Source organism: Candida albicans, chromosome 1 (genome assembly GCF_000182965.3).
Source record: "Candida albicans SC5314 chromosome 1, complete sequence".
Classification (NCBI taxonomy): Eukaryota; Fungi; Ascomycota; class Pichiomycetes; order Serinales; family Debaryomycetaceae; genus Candida; species Candida albicans.
In genome coordinates, this window is record NC_032089.1 from 1,101,110 (window position 1) to 1,115,731 (window position 14,622).

A 14,622-nucleotide genomic window follows, 5' to 3' on the forward strand; every position below is an offset into this window, starting at 1 on the left:
ATATCTTTTAAAAAAGTAAGCGTATATAGTTTTTTTTTATATATACAAATGTTAGAATATGTGTAGTCTATTTACAATATACAAATCCTCAAAAAAAAAAAGAGATCATCTCGTTTCTTTGGTAATAATTCTTATTTCCCCTTTGGCAATTGCTTTCCGTTATCTGTCTTTTTTTTATTATCGATTGATTTTGAATTGGTAATATAACCTCCCAATTTTTTAATATCTTTACCAAATTCCTCAGCTGCCATCTTGTATCTCCATAATACTCCATGCTTTTCCCTCAATTGTTGTTTCTTCTTTTTCACTTCTTGATTTATAATACCAAATTGTTTGTCATATGGAATACCCGCCTCTGCTTCTTGCAAAGTTTCTTTACCAAATAAATAATCAAATACTCTTCCATCAGACCAAAAGAACCCCTTTCTGTCCACAATCCAATTCTTGGTTTTCCCATTAGGTAATGTTTCTAACAAAGTAAAGTAGAAAAAACCTTTGTCAGCAGTACCATAAAATCCTTTACCAGTCCATACTCTGGCTGCATGTTTCCTCTTTAAATTTTCCAATGGCACAGTATACGCCGGGGTTGGTCTACCAGGAATAAACGGATACGATGTAAATTTGATATGTTCAACTGGTCCAGGCAAGTACCAGATTCTTCTGACAAGCTTTGTTGGGAAAAGAGCGGCACCATAAGCCAACAAAAACAATGCAGCTGAAGGAGCCAAGTACATAGCCAAAGATATAGCCCATTCTCGTTTACGAATTGCTAGATTGGTCTCTTCTTTTTCATTTTCATCGTATTCCTTATTGGCTATCCATGTGGCCCATTCAAATAACACACATCCATATATTGCAAAAATGATTGATGCACAAAAACACATTAAAAAATACAATCGATGAGGTTCACTTTCATAAATCAATTCCGGTTGAGTTTTATTCTTCAAAATCCCAATAACTTGTCGAAATGTGAAATTTTTACCCACTTGAGGTACTCCTGGACGTGGTAATAATGTTGGTACATTTTCCTTTCCTAAAGGGAATTTGGGTATTCTGTCTTTCAAATCATTCGTTTGCACATTCTCACCTGGAATATGCAATTTTAAATGCTTCCATTCTCCTTCAGAAGGTAATGATTTTTTGGGAATCCCATCTGCTGGTAAGTTGTTCTTGCTTTGCCTTGCTGAAGGAACATTTGATTTGAATCTCAAAATAGAAATAGGTCGTAATATCGAGCTATTGTTTTTTGCTATATGATAGCCAAATCTAGCTGGCATCAACATCAACATTGTAAGAAAAGGAGAGGATGTAATGGTGGTGAAGGAGGTGGTGTACTAAAACAAGACAAGAACTAATGTAAGAAAAAAAAATTTTTTTCGTATCCTCATTATTCACTTGGTGGTGGTTTTCGTACACCGAGAAAACTAAGAAATGGCGATTGTTAACTTGTTGTCAAAGGTGCAAACCAAGCAGAAATAATAATATCCCATTACACCTCTATCTATTTCCTTTTATTCTTAGTCTTTTTGGGTACACTAGATTCAGCACGCTTCAACTGGACTGGATGCTGGCCAATATACTTCCCATTCATTTCTTGAAATGCATGTAAATAATCTTCAGATTTGCCAAAGGCAACAAATCCGAATCCCTTATTCTTACTGGTTTTCCTATCTATAGGAACATGAACTTGACTCATAGAAGGATATTTCAGAAATGCCTCTTTTAGTAATTCGTCGTTTCCATCAGGACCTAAGTTTCCAACAAACAATCGAAAATGTTTTGGGTTCCAATTTGGAGCAGTAACTTGTTTGGCAGGATTTATTTTTGTTGTGGATGAATTTTGCATCGAGTGTAAATAACTAGCTGCCTTTTTGGCACTAACTCTTCCAGTGGTGTTTACCACTTTTTTCAGTTTGTTGACTTTGGAAGATGTGTTCATTTTCACTAGCCAATCGAAGAAATAAAATAGAATTGGTTTCACTATAATTAATCAAAAATGTGATAACGTTTTAGTTTATTTATATTTTTTTTCCATCCTCATCATCATCTGTCTAGCATCAAAATTTTTGATGCATTCGTTTTTTTTTTTCCCTTTAATGTTTGCATAGGATTGGATTGTGTGGTTTTCGTATACATTGATCAAGTCATATCATCTACAACAACATTGATTCATAGTTCTACTTTGTTATGTTTATATTATCAGAAATATCAGATTTAATACGTATACCACCTAGTGCATTCAATGTTCCCATACAACATTCTATCTCAGATGAATTGAACAAAAAATATGCCAATAAAATAATTGCCAATCTCGGTTTGGTAATAACCATATGGGATATACTCGACATCAAAGATGGATTATTGAAACCAGGAGATGGTGGATCATATGTCGAAGTGAGATTTCGAAGTATAGTTTGGAAACCATTCCGAGGAGAGATTTTAACTGGATGGGTAACTGAATGTACAGCAAAGGGAATTAAAGTTCGTATGGAGTTTTTCGATGAGATTTGGATTCCAAAAGATTTTCTATTTGAAAATTGTAAATATTCAGAACTGGAACAAGCTTGGATTTATTTATTGGATGAAAATGAATTGTTTATTGATGTTAATGAAAAAATTAGATTCAGAGTGGAAGAAGAAAATTTCTATAATGTTAAACCAAAACTAGAAGATGAACAAACTGAAGAAGAAAAGAAAGCTACTACTTTACCTCCATACACCATAACTGCATCTTGTCAAGATTATGGTATGGGGTGTGTTTCTTGGTGGGATTAAATACTTTTTTCTATAGATGCATGTGTATATACATAAAGACAAAATACATATGTATGTAAGTATAATTCAATGCATAATGCAATGAAAAAAAAAACATACCAAGTGGTGAAGGAAGTGTACATTTAATTATATTGCATATATTGACTTGTTGAACTGAATTTCAAATTACCTTTAATAACCTTGTCGACTGCTTTCAAAAAATCTTTTTCATTGGCAACCTTCCTTCTGGCCCTGATGGCAAACATACCTGCTTCAGTACACACCGATCTCAATTCTGCACCTGTGGCATTTGGACACAATCTGGATATTAATTCCCATCTGATATCTTTCTCAACACTCATGGTCTTTGAATGAATACGGAAAATGTTGGCTCTTCCTTCCAAATCCGGCAAAGAAAATTCAACCTTACGATCAATTCTACCTGGTCTTAATAATGCAGGATCCAAAGTATTTGGTCTATTGGTGGCAAACATCACCTTGATATTACCTCTTGGGTCAAACCCATCCAATTGTGTAATCAACTCCAACATGGTTCTTTGCACTTCGTTATCACCACCAGCACCATCATCAAATCTGGCGCCTCCAATGGCATCAACTTCATCAAAGAATATAATACATGCTTTCTTGGTTCTTGCCATCTCGAACAATTCACGCACCATCCTGGCCCCTTCACCAACATACTTTTGTACTAATTCCGACCCAATGACTCGAATAAATGTGGCGTCTGTTCTGTTAGCAACTGCTCTTGCACACAATGTTTTCCCAGTACCTGGAGGACCATACAACAATATACCTTTGGGTGGATCAATACCCAATTTGACAAATCTTTCTGGACTCAACAATGGCAATTCAACAACTTCTCTCAATTTTTCAATTTGTTCTTTACACCCACCAACATCGCTGTATGTAACATCTGGTTTCTCCTCCACTGTCATCATGGTCACTGATGGATCAATTCTAGGTGGCAACGGTAATTGAATTTCATACTTGTGTCTATCAACACCAACTCTCATTCCTTCTTCGATATCGGTAGGAGAAAGTCTTTCACCTAATCCTACAACAAACTTGGCAATCTGCTTAATATTAATCACATATTTTGATTTGGTATCGGCATTCTGTAATCCTGTTGGCTGTTGTGGTTGAGAAGCCTCAATTATTTTAGTACATCTGGCAACTTGTAAACTCTGCTCTTCTTGCATACGTTGTTTGTCACCAAGAACATCCCAAAGGTGAGGTGGAGCTAACCCAGTATCACTCTCTTTTATCCCTTGATTAGTCTTGATTCTTTCTTCTATTGTCTTCAAATCTTTTTCAATCTCCTTCAAAGAGTCTGCATATGGTGCAGTTCCATAAGTTTTCAATACCTGAATGTCACCCTCGGTCAATGGTGTTATCTTTTCAGAGGTCTCTTCTTCTGAAGGTGGTATATATTTATCCCAATCTTCCTTTGGTGGCATTGCTTTTTGTGGTTTATATTCGTTGGATTTACTTTTGACGTTACTAGATTTAAGTGTATGTGAAAGCACCAAGTCAGTGGCAATTTTGATTAAACCTTTCAAGTTTTTTTTCTCTCTCACACACTCGACTCACCAATTCACTCACTCGCTCTTATCCAAATAACACGACAGAAAAAGTAAGGAGGCAAGAAATCAAGAAATGTCGTGTACGACATTTATACTGTCTACAACCTTCATATTGCTTGCCTTTGTACAATTCTTACGACCAAACTACTTTGAGATTTATCTACTAGTATTTACGAACAGCTGGCGGTACCGGTTGGCAGTCTGTGGTATCCAACGTGGTTTTTATCACATCTCTATAGTCCAATTTTACTTTAGAACCAACACTGTTTTGGTAAGACAAAGTATGTTTCCACCAATTCACATCATCTCTGTCAGGATAATCCTCACGAGAGTGTGATCCTCTTGATTCTTTCCTTGCTAAAGCAGATGCTGCAGTCTGTGTGGCACACGTTAACAAATTTTGTAATTCCATAGTCTCCACCAAGTCAGAATTCCAAATCATCGAACGATCAGTGGTCTTAACGTTAGCAAATGATTTGTCAACCTCGTTGATATTGTCAACGCATTCCTCTAACGTTTCTTCTGTTCTAAACACTGCACAACCCTTTTGCATTGTTTTTTGCATATCTAGTCTAATTTCAGCTGTTGATTTTGTACCTTCTGCATTTCTCAATCTATGCAAGTTTTCAATGGAAGCCTTACCTAAATCAGCTGGTGATGCGTGTAAGGGAGCTCCTGGTGTGAGGTTATCTCTTATTGTATGAGAAACCGCCCTTCCAAAAACTACCAAGTCTAACAAGGAGTTAGCGCCCAATCTGTTGGCACCATGAACAGATGCACAGGCAGCTTCACCACAAGCAAGCAACCCAGGGACAACTTCGTCTTTGCCGTCAGTACCCTTTTTTAAAACTTCCCCTTGCCAGTTAGTTGGGATACCACCCATATTATAATGTACAGTTGGCAATATAGGAATTGGCTCCTTCGTTACATCGACACCAGCAAAAATATGAGCAGTTTCAGAAATACCTGGTAATCTTTGCTTTAAAACAGCTGCAGGAAGATGACTCAATTGTAAATACATATGGTCCTTCTCAGAACCAACTCCTCTGCCTTCATTTATCTCCATCGTAATTGCACGAGAGACCACGTCTCTGCATGCTAAGTCCTTGGCAGTAGGTGCATATCTTTCCATAAATCTCTCACCCTCGGAATTAACTAAAAATCCACCTTCACCTCTTGCTCCCTCTGTTATAAGACAACCTGATCCATATATCCCAGAAGGATGAAATTGGATAAATTCTAAATCTTGTAAAGGTAATCCTGCTCTAGATGCCATAGCGTATCCGTCGCCGGTGCATGTGTGTGCTGAAGTGCATGAAAAATATGCTCTGCCGTAACCACCAGTAGCAATCACGGTTTTATGAGATCGGAATCTATGTATAGTTCCATCCTCCTGGTTGTAGGCTATTACACCAACACATTCACCGTCTTGCATGAGCAAATCCATAGCAAAGAACTCGATGAAAAAATGACAATCGTGTCTCAAAGCTTGACCGTACAATGAGTGCAACAAAGCATGGCCAGTTCTGTCAGCAACAGCACATGTTCTATAGGCTTGTCCACCTTTACCAAATTCTTTTGTTTGGCCCCCAAATGCTCTTTGGTAGATTCTGCCTTCGTCATTTCTAGAAAATGGAACTCCAAAATGCTCTAATTCGTAGATAGAATCTGGTGCTTCTTTTGTCATATAATGGATGGCATCTTGGTCGCCTAGCCAATCAGATCCTTTCACAGTGTCGTAAAAATGCCAATGCCAGTCATCTTTATGCATATTACCTAGTGCTGCATTAATACCTCCCTGTGCTGCAACTGTATGTGACCTAGTGGGAAACAATTTTGATATACATGCTGTTTTAAATCCTGACTCTGCCAATCCAAATGCAGCTCGCAATCCGGCTCCACCAGCTCCGACAACCACACAATCATATTCATGATCAATGACAACGTATTTTTGTTGCAAATATTTCTTTGAGTTGGCTTCTGTTCCTTTAATTCTGCCAATTGTCTGAAAAGTAATGGAACTGTTGCTGAAAAAACGTCCCAGTCTATTTACTGCTTGTCTAGAGCATTTTGTGAACATGATTTAATCAAAAGTTGTCGCTGTAAAGTTAAATTATGTGGTGACTTGAGTGAAAAAAAAAATGAAAACAAAAAAACTAAATAGTAAAACAAAATCACTGAATAGGAGATATACTGGCCAATATGTGAGTGGAGGAGGATACTGAATAAATAATAACTCCTTTCTTTCGGGTGTTAAACCGGCTAAGTTGTTGAACTTCTAACCTACGGTTATTAATGACCATTATCCACAAAGAGGGCTATTGTCTTAATTCTACAGAAAGTCAAAATGCGTGTATGGTTAAAAATTGGTTTATACATATTAGTAGTATTGGTTGGAATAGCCATGGAATTGTGCTCCCGAAAAGGAACTAGAAAATCTTGTTTTCTATTTAGCATGATAGAAGTATTGGAGAGTGGTATACATTTGTTAGTACTATCCACATAATTGAAGCAAGAAATATTATGCATTACGACGTAGAATTAAAAAAACCAAAGTTACATGACGGTTCCTTTCGGTATCAATTATCACACTCATATCCACATTGTAGCCTCAAATCTAATTGTTTATACAATTAAAATACTATGTACAGTAGCAGTCTATATAATTACAAAAGAGTTCAAGCAGTCTCTGGTTCAGTTGCATTTTCTATGGTTTCCTCACTAGTGTTGTTTTCCCTGAATGCTTCGATGGCTTTTTCTCTCATTATATCCAATAAAACAGTTTGATGTCTAGGGTCATAAACTGGTAGTTTATCGTGCTCGACTAAATCTGCCCTCCAATGTTTATCATCTCCCCTATGCCATTCGTTGGCCCAAAATATTTTAGTGCCCTCTAACTCAAATTCATCAATGACGTGCGTTAAATCGGCAACAGCCTCTTGTGTGTATGTTGGCCTAAATTGACCGCTGTACCAAATGTTCCCATCGTCGTTCTTCTTTCTCATTTCATTGGCCTCTTTCTTTTGAACAACATCTCTAGTTTTTCTCAAATCAACTAAACCCTTGTATGCAGCGATAGCATACTCGTAGTTATTAAAATTAACCACGCACATTATTTTCCACAAATCTTGTCTTCTTGAAGGCTTTCGGTTTTGCCAATTTGGGCTCAAAAATTGTTGATTAATTTGGTTTTCATGGTATGCTGGAACTTGGGAGTACAATACTTGTCCACTGAAAAGATTTCTAAACACAAAAACTTGTGGACCCAAGTTATTCTTGATCAATTCATGTTCGCTTTTCTTGCCTTGTGCTATTCTAGCACCATTTTGTTGACGAGTTTTTAATTGCTCAATGAGGAACTTCCTCATTCTTTTCTCAGCTCTAGTACGCATAGCCATGTTGTTAATAGTTTATTATATTCTTGAAATGAGTTAATTAATTATGGTAGTTCACAATTTTGAAGATCTAAATTTGAAGTTTTTTTTTCTTTTCTCTTTTTTTCAAGCTGTTTGACAAAGCATTGTTAGAAAGAAATTTTCAGGTCGTGTGCAAAAAGCAAAGTGTATCCTGGTAGTACTCCCATTAATAAAAAAATATAACCTTACTTGAAAGTGTTCATTCAGCTATTTATCACAGGTGATACAAATATAAAGAGCTACAATCGCTGATGTCGATAATACTAAGTGTAGTTCCATATTTTACAATTGTTCTGGGTTTAGGGATATGGGCTTACAAGTTAATATACCACAATAATCTCATACAAAAATATTCAACATATTTGTATATCCCCAAGGTGCATATCAATGACTACATAGATAAGAACTTGAAGCACTTGAACCTAATACGGGTGAATATAGACAGCCATGATGATTTACACGAAGAAAAACCCAGTGTCCTATATAATTCGAAATCGGATATGTTGAACAGAATAATTGGAATTGTTTTCAGTGTTACCCTATCTTTAAGTGTCGGTTTGATACTATTGATTCTTCTTGAATTGGGAGATTTCTTGGATGCTGATTCACGATTGGGATTGTTTAAAATAACAATTAACACATTGATTTTTCTACTAGTCAGTGTTGTCCCAATTTTTATCATAAGTTTATTAGCTATACAGGATATACTTCCGAAAACGCTTCCATCAGCGGGACTTGTTTCAATTTTATATGCTGTGTGGTTGTTGGTATTGCACAAATGTGGAGACTTAACCCAGTCTTTCAATCCAAGAGGTGATGTGTCTCGTCATGTTGTGGAAAAAGTAATCAACGAGGTTTCGATAGTGGGTATTACAATCTTGGCAATCCTCTCTGGAGTAGGGTCAATTTCTACGCCATACAAGATATTTGAGAAGTACAAAGGGTTAGAACCAGACTCAAAGGATGTTAATCAAGTGGATATAAACTCGACTATTCAGTATTTTAATAATACATTATCATTGATAGCCAAGCGGAAATCAGAACTCAATAAATTGCAAGTTGCAGCAGGCGGAACTGTATATAATTTGCCGAATGATTCCCATAGGTTGCATAAATCTCCTAAAAAATTATCATTACTCCATAAAGTTCAATCATTTGCAAACATTTCAAAATACGATAGTGAGGAAAATGAACTAATCAAAGAGATCGAATCGTTGGAGTCTCTCAAGAACACACTATATGACGATTTGGTCAAACTAATTTCAAAGTACACCTTGCAAAATGATCAGTATAATGTAAGTCTTGAAAGACTTTTATATTGGGGGAACATGTCTTTGGCAATCTATTGTGTTTATCGTATAATCAATGTGTTTTTAGTAAAGCTTCCATTGCTACTTTTTTATGGTGAAGATTATTATAATGTCAGCTCAACGGTAATTGACTCAAATGAAGAGGCACCCTCGAGTAAAGATGCACTAGCAATCACATTGTCCAAGGTTATATTGTCGGTTTTCCGTAATTTACCAGTTTCCGAAGCTCAGTTGGTAAATCAATTGAGTTTTATCCTATCTGCCAGTTTATTCGTTTGTTCGTTTTCAAATGTGTTAACTACTTTCAAGTCATTTAGCAGATTTTTCCCGGGTCATTCAAGTTCTGAGACAACCAAAAATTGGCTTAAACATTTGATTGTTGCAGAATTAGTAGGAGTTTATGTGATTGCCACAGCGTTATTGATTAGAACCAACTTGCCTGCAACTTTATCTAATCAGATATCAAAGATCTTGTCTCTTTCTGGGAGTGCCGCGAAAAGTCCAAACGCTTCCATTGAAGAAGTGGTATTTATAGATAATTGGTTTGATAAGATATTTGCGATTACATGCGTAATCACAAGCATAGTCATTTTTATGAAAAGATTGCTTGAGGAAGATAGACTAAATACGGATAGTTCTTCTTATGATGAGGAGCTGTTTATAGAAGATAGTGGCCTAAAACTAGCCTAGAATATATATATATATATGTTTTATGTCAGGGTAAGGAAGTAAGGATTCGTCTATTATGTATACTTTGATTGTTCCTGAATTTGCAGTACTTTCTTTAATCGTCTGGAACAGTCGTGTATTCTTGCTTAAATCGTAGAGTATGGAAGCAACTTTTTCATCAAGAAACAAAAAGTTAAAAAATTTTGTTCCTCACTGAAAAATCAAAGAGTCATCTTTCAAGTGTTGTATTATTCTAACGTTTCCACAATACAGTTTATTAGATATTTTCATAGAAGTGTTTCTAGAGTGATGTCCGCAAGTAGAACAAATATTCCCTTTTCTAGAGACTCCTTAGAACAAACTTTAAAGAGAAGATTTTTCTTTGCCCCATCATTCGAGATTTATGGTGGTGTTGCAGGATTGTTCGACTTTGGTCCCCCAGGTTGTGCCTTTCAAAACAATGTCATTGATGCTTGGAGAAAACATTTCATCTTAGAAGAAGACATGTTGGAAGTTGAAGCAACAATGTTGACTCCTCACGATGTTTTGAAAACTTCAGGACACGTCGACAGATTTTCGGACTGGATGTGTAAAGATTTGAAAACAGGAGAAATTTTCCGTGCTGACCATTTGGTTGAAGAAGTTTTGGAATCTAGATTGAAAGGTGATAAATTGGCTCGAGGTGTTAAAATTGTCGAAGAAGAGGATGAAGACAAAAAGAAAAGAAAGAAGAAAGTCAAGGAAATTAAAAATGTCAAATTAGAAGACGAAGTTGTTAAAGAATATGAATCAATTTTGGCTCAAATTGATGGGTTTTCAGGACCTCAATTAGGTGAATTGATTGTTAAGTACGACATCACTAACCCTTCTACTGGGGGTAAATTAGAACCACCTGTGGAATTCAATTTGATGTTTGACACTGCCATTGGACCATCGGGAAATTTGAAGGGATACTTAAGACCAGAAACCGCTCAAGGTCAATTCTTAAATTTTAACAAATTATTGGAGTTTAATAATGACAAAATGCCATTTGCCTCTGCCTCCATCGGTAAATCATTCAGAAACGAAATTGCACCAAGAGCTGGTTTGTTGAGGGTTCGTGAATTCTTGATGGCCGAAATTGAACATTATGTTGACCCTGAAAGTAAATCACATCCAAAATTCGAAGATGTTAAGGACATCAAATTGAAATTTTTGCCAAAAAATGTCCAAGAATCGGGATCAACAGAATTAATCGAGGAATCTATTGGCAAAGCTGTATCATCTGGCATGGTTGATAACGAGACATTGGGTTACTTTATTGCCAGAATCTATTTGTTTTTAGTCAAGATTGGTGTTGACACTAATAGATTGAGATTTAGACAACATATGTCTAATGAAATGGCACACTATGCCTCTGACTGTTGGGATGCTGAACTAGAAACTTCTTACGGTTGGATTGAATGTGTCGGTTGTGCTGATAGATCTGCTTATGATTTGTCTGTTCATTCTGCCAGAACTGGTGAAAAATTGGTGGCCAGACAAACTTTAGCTGAACCTCGTACTGTTGAAAATTTTGAAATCGAGATTGCTAAAAAGAAGTTTGGACCCAAATTTAGAAAAGATGCTGGTACCGTCGAAAAATGGTTAACCTCTAGAACCCAATGTGAATTAGAAGAATTGGGTAAAGAATTAAGTGAAAAGGGTAAAATTGTTGTCCAAATTAAAGGCGTGGAAGGCGATGTTGAATTAGATGGTGATTTAATTAAGATTGACAAAGTAAAGAGAACTGAACACGTTAGAGAATTTGTACCCAACGTCATTGAACCTTCATTTGGTATCGGACGTATCTTATATTCCATCTTTGAACACCAATTTTGGTGTAGACCAGATGATGCTGATAGAGGTGTATTGTCACTTCCACCAATTGTGGCCCCTACTAAAGTTTTGTTAGTTCCGTTATCTAACAACTCAGAATTGCAACCAATTGTGAAGAAAGTTTCCCAAGCTTTGAGAAAGGAAAAAATTCCATTCAAGGTCGACGACTCTTCTGCCTCCATTGGTAAAAGATATGCCAGAAACGATGAATTGGGTACTCCATTTGGTATTACCATTGATTTTGACTCTGTCAAAGATGACTCCGTTACTTTGCGTGAAAGAGATTCAACTAAACAAGTTAGAGGATCAATTCAAGAAATTGTAGAAGCAATTAAAGACATTACTTACAATGATGGTACTTGGGAAGAAGGAACTGCCAAGCTTAAACCATTTGAAGGTCAGAGTGCTTGATGATGTGTTTGTTTAAGGGTGTTTGTGTTTTTTTTTTAATATTACTATTATTACTGTTGTATCTACGAACTTGTATATTCAAACTCTATTCGCGTTTACTTTTCTCTATTCTTATAGAATAGCAATTAAGAGAATAATCAATAGAACTTTAGACTCGCTGTTTACTTCGTTTCTTCTCTCTGGAGTCGTTTATCCAAAAATTTCTTGGAAAAAAGCTTCCGAATTTGGTTTTCTTCCTAATAATTCAACTAAATTATCCATGATTTCTTTTGATCCACCAGGCTTCAAAATAATATCTCTGTATCTAATTCCATTTTCAACATTCATTGGATCGTCTTTGAAAAGTGTATAGTAAATATCTGTGGCATATACTAGAGAGTATAAATAACCATAGTATCCACTCTCATACCCACCAGCAATGTGTCCAAAAGACGCGTAACCTTTTGTGGTGTTGCCGTCGCTTGGAAGCAAAGTGACTTCTTCTCTCAAATCGTTCCAAACTTTGAAAATATCTAAAGAGTCCAATTCTTTTTGATTGGCAATGGTGTGTAATTTCATATCAAAAATACCAAAGAAGAGTTGACGTAAGTTAAACAATCCTGTGTTGACATGTTTAGTTCTAATCAACTGGCCAATCAATTCGTCACTAATGGGTTCTCCTGTCCTATAGTGTGAAGACAATTCTTTGAGCTCATTCTTAGACCAAGTCCAATATTCTAACATTTGTGAAGGTGTCTCAACAAAATCGCGTTCAACGTGTGTTCCATGAAATCTGGAATATTTAGTTTTGGACAAAATGTTATGGATTCCGTGGCCCAATTCATGGAAAAATGTTGTGACTTCGTCATGTTTCAATAATGATGGCTTGTCTTTACTTGGTTTCGTGAAATTACAAACTAATACTGTTATCGGCGTGTGTCTAGTTTTTCCATCTTTTTCCAAGTATCCAGGACCCAAGCCGAAATTGGCAGCATGCCCATACTTGCCTTCTCTTGGATGCAAGTCAAAATATATCCATCCCATAAATTCCAATTCTTTACCCTTTGTTTTCACGTTTTGATAAATTGCATATTGCTGAACGTCCTCGTGCCATACTGAAGCTGAATCTGGCTTTACAACCTTGACAAATTTAATGTCAAATATTTTTTCATAAAATCCTAACATTTTAGCAACAGTAGATTCTAATGGGAAATACTCGGCAATTTTGACATGGTCAACTTTATATTTTTGTTCCAATAATCTTTCGTTGTAGTAGTTATAATCCCAACTGTAAAAGGATTCTTCTGGCTCTAATCCTCTTGTTTCAAGATCCTTCTTTTTGAAATCCCTTAATACCTTCAATTCTTCTTCTGCGATTGGAGTCAACTTAGTTTGTAAATCTGCTAGAAAATTCAAAACTGTATCTTTTTTCTTTGCTAATCTCTCCTCTAAGACATAATCAGAAAAGGTGTCATAACCCAAGAGTTTGGCAATTTCAAATCTGATTTTGATGATTTGTTCTAAAATAGGATCGTTTTCAGCACATCTGTTTCCGTACGCAATATTTGCAGTTTTTCTTGTGTTAGAGTTCCTAGCATGTTTAAAAATAGGGAAAATATCAGGATACTTGAATGTAACTTTGAATTTGCCATCAACCTTTTCGTACTGGTTAAGAGTGTCTTCGGGAATTCCTTCCAATTCCTCTTTGCTAAACAAAACAAATCCCTTATCTTCATTTAAATTTTTGGAGAACTTGACTCGCAAATTATTCAATTCGACTTGTAACTTTTTAACCTTTTCTCTGGTTTCTTCAGGTAAAGCTAAACCATTTCTTTTAAACGAAATAAGAGTCTTTTCCAAATATCTCTTGGACTCTGGATCTAAGCTCGAGTCGTTTTTGACTGAATCATACAATTTTTGAAATACTTGGTAAACATCTGGACGAGACCATTGTTCAATTGAATTGTTGTCTATGATTTCTTCCCCCTTTGTCGATGCATCACGTAATTCTTTACTAGTGGATACATGTTGATAAAAAGTGCTTTGGCCTTCTGGGAAACTATTTTCATTGTAATGAGTAGCAAATGGCTTCAACACATTGTCAATTGATGGGTCAGTAATAGCAGCAATTTCATCGAACAATTTGGTTTCACTTGCAGCGATTGCGTTTGCAATCTCCAAAACTTCTTCGGGTGACTGATTCCACAAAGGATAATCTTGGTCTTGAACTATTGTTTGAAAGTCAATTGACATGTTTGAGTGATAAAATCGGTAGGTTACGTATGATAATAAAATAACAATGAAATATGAAAAATTCATGTATAGCGCAATTAGACAACCTTATATATGGTCTTATTGTTGATTTTTGTAGTGTTGTTAAAAACCTTAAATAAGGTGAGGTGGTGGTGAAATTACATTGGGAAAGTCGTGCGACACAATATGTTAGCATTCCTCCGTGTGGGCACACGGCCAAGAAAATTCGTGAGGAGTTTGTTTGACTCGGCACCAACTCTATTCAAATCAAACTTCATACAGCCAATTGGATTGTAGATCAATATCTGACCACAATTACAAGGAAGAATACAAAAAATGGGCCATGTGGAAAATGAATCCCCCTAAGAA

General features: G+C 36.1%; 10 protein-coding genes across 10 annotated transcripts; 4 read left to right on the forward strand and 6 right to left on the reverse strand. All coding sequences in view use genetic code 12, as the record gives it.

Moving 5' to 3' along the window:
* Positions 1-131: 131 nt before the first annotated feature.
* CAALFM_C105210CA (uncharacterized protein) lies at positions 132-1,289 on the reverse strand (the record flags this gene model as incomplete). The annotated part of the gene is made up of 1 exon (XM_710787.2): positions 132-1,289. One exon carries the CDS (start codon positions 1,287-1,289, stop codon positions 132-134), a length of 1,158 nt encoding a protein of 385 aa, XP_715880.2.
* A 212-nt stretch (positions 1,290-1,501) lies between these two features.
* On the reverse strand, positions 1,502-1,939 carry CAALFM_C105220CA (uncharacterized protein; the record flags this gene model as incomplete). The annotated part of the gene is made up of 1 exon (XM_710786.1): positions 1,502-1,939. The coding sequence occupies one exon, from the start codon at positions 1,937-1,939 to the stop codon at positions 1,502-1,504; it is 438 nt and encodes a 145-aa protein (XP_715879.1).
* A 248-nt stretch (positions 1,940-2,187) lies between these two features.
* Positions 2,188-2,775, forward strand: CAALFM_C105230WA (DNA-directed RNA polymerase III subunit; the record flags this gene model as incomplete). The annotated part of the gene is made up of 1 exon (XM_710785.1): positions 2,188-2,775. The coding sequence occupies one exon, from the start codon at positions 2,188-2,190 to the stop codon at positions 2,773-2,775; it is 588 nt and encodes a 195-aa protein (XP_715878.1).
* A 122-nt stretch (positions 2,776-2,897) lies between these two features.
* On the reverse strand, positions 2,898-4,232 carry RPT1 (proteasome regulatory particle base subunit; the record flags this gene model as incomplete). Its single annotated transcript, XM_710783.2, has 1 exon — positions 2,898-4,232. One exon carries the CDS (start codon positions 4,230-4,232, stop codon positions 2,898-2,900), a length of 1,335 nt encoding a protein of 444 aa, XP_715876.1.
* Positions 3,139-3,753, forward strand: CAALFM_C105250WA (uncharacterized protein; the record flags this gene model as incomplete). Its single annotated transcript, XM_710784.2, has 1 exon — positions 3,139-3,753. The coding sequence occupies one exon, from the start codon at positions 3,139-3,141 to the stop codon at positions 3,751-3,753; it is 615 nt and encodes a 204-aa protein (XP_715877.1).
* A 289-nt stretch (positions 4,233-4,521) lies between the features above and the next one.
* On the reverse strand, positions 4,522-6,438 carry SDH1 (succinate dehydrogenase flavoprotein subunit; the record flags this gene model as incomplete). Its single annotated transcript, XM_710782.2, has 1 exon — positions 4,522-6,438. The coding sequence occupies one exon, from the start codon at positions 6,436-6,438 to the stop codon at positions 4,522-4,524; it is 1,917 nt and encodes a 638-aa protein (XP_715875.1).
* Positions 6,439-7,036: 598 nt separating this feature from the next.
* CAALFM_C105270CA (mitochondrial 54S ribosomal protein mL67) lies at positions 7,037-7,756 on the reverse strand (the record flags this gene model as incomplete). The annotated part of the gene is made up of 1 exon (XM_710781.2): positions 7,037-7,756. The coding sequence occupies one exon, from the start codon at positions 7,754-7,756 to the stop codon at positions 7,037-7,039; it is 720 nt and encodes a 239-aa protein (XP_715874.1).
* A 269-nt stretch (positions 7,757-8,025) lies between these two features.
* On the forward strand, positions 8,026-9,774 carry CAALFM_C105280WA (uncharacterized protein; the record flags this gene model as incomplete). The annotated part of the gene is made up of 1 exon (XM_710780.2): positions 8,026-9,774. One exon carries the CDS (start codon positions 8,026-8,028, stop codon positions 9,772-9,774), a length of 1,749 nt encoding a protein of 582 aa, XP_715873.2.
* Positions 9,775-10,062: 288 nt separating this feature from the next.
* Positions 10,063-12,021, forward strand: GRS1 (glycine--tRNA ligase; the record flags this gene model as incomplete). The annotated part of the gene is made up of 1 exon (XM_710779.2): positions 10,063-12,021. One exon carries the CDS (start codon positions 10,063-10,065, stop codon positions 12,019-12,021), a length of 1,959 nt encoding a protein of 652 aa, XP_715872.1.
* Positions 12,022-12,210: 189 nt separating this feature from the next.
* Positions 12,211-14,319, reverse strand: PRD1 (metalloendopeptidase; the record flags this gene model as incomplete). The annotated part of the gene is made up of 1 exon (XM_710776.2): positions 12,211-14,319. The coding sequence occupies one exon, from the start codon at positions 14,317-14,319 to the stop codon at positions 12,211-12,213; it is 2,109 nt and encodes a 702-aa protein (XP_715869.1).
* Between the last annotated feature and the right edge of the window lie 303 nt (positions 14,320-14,622).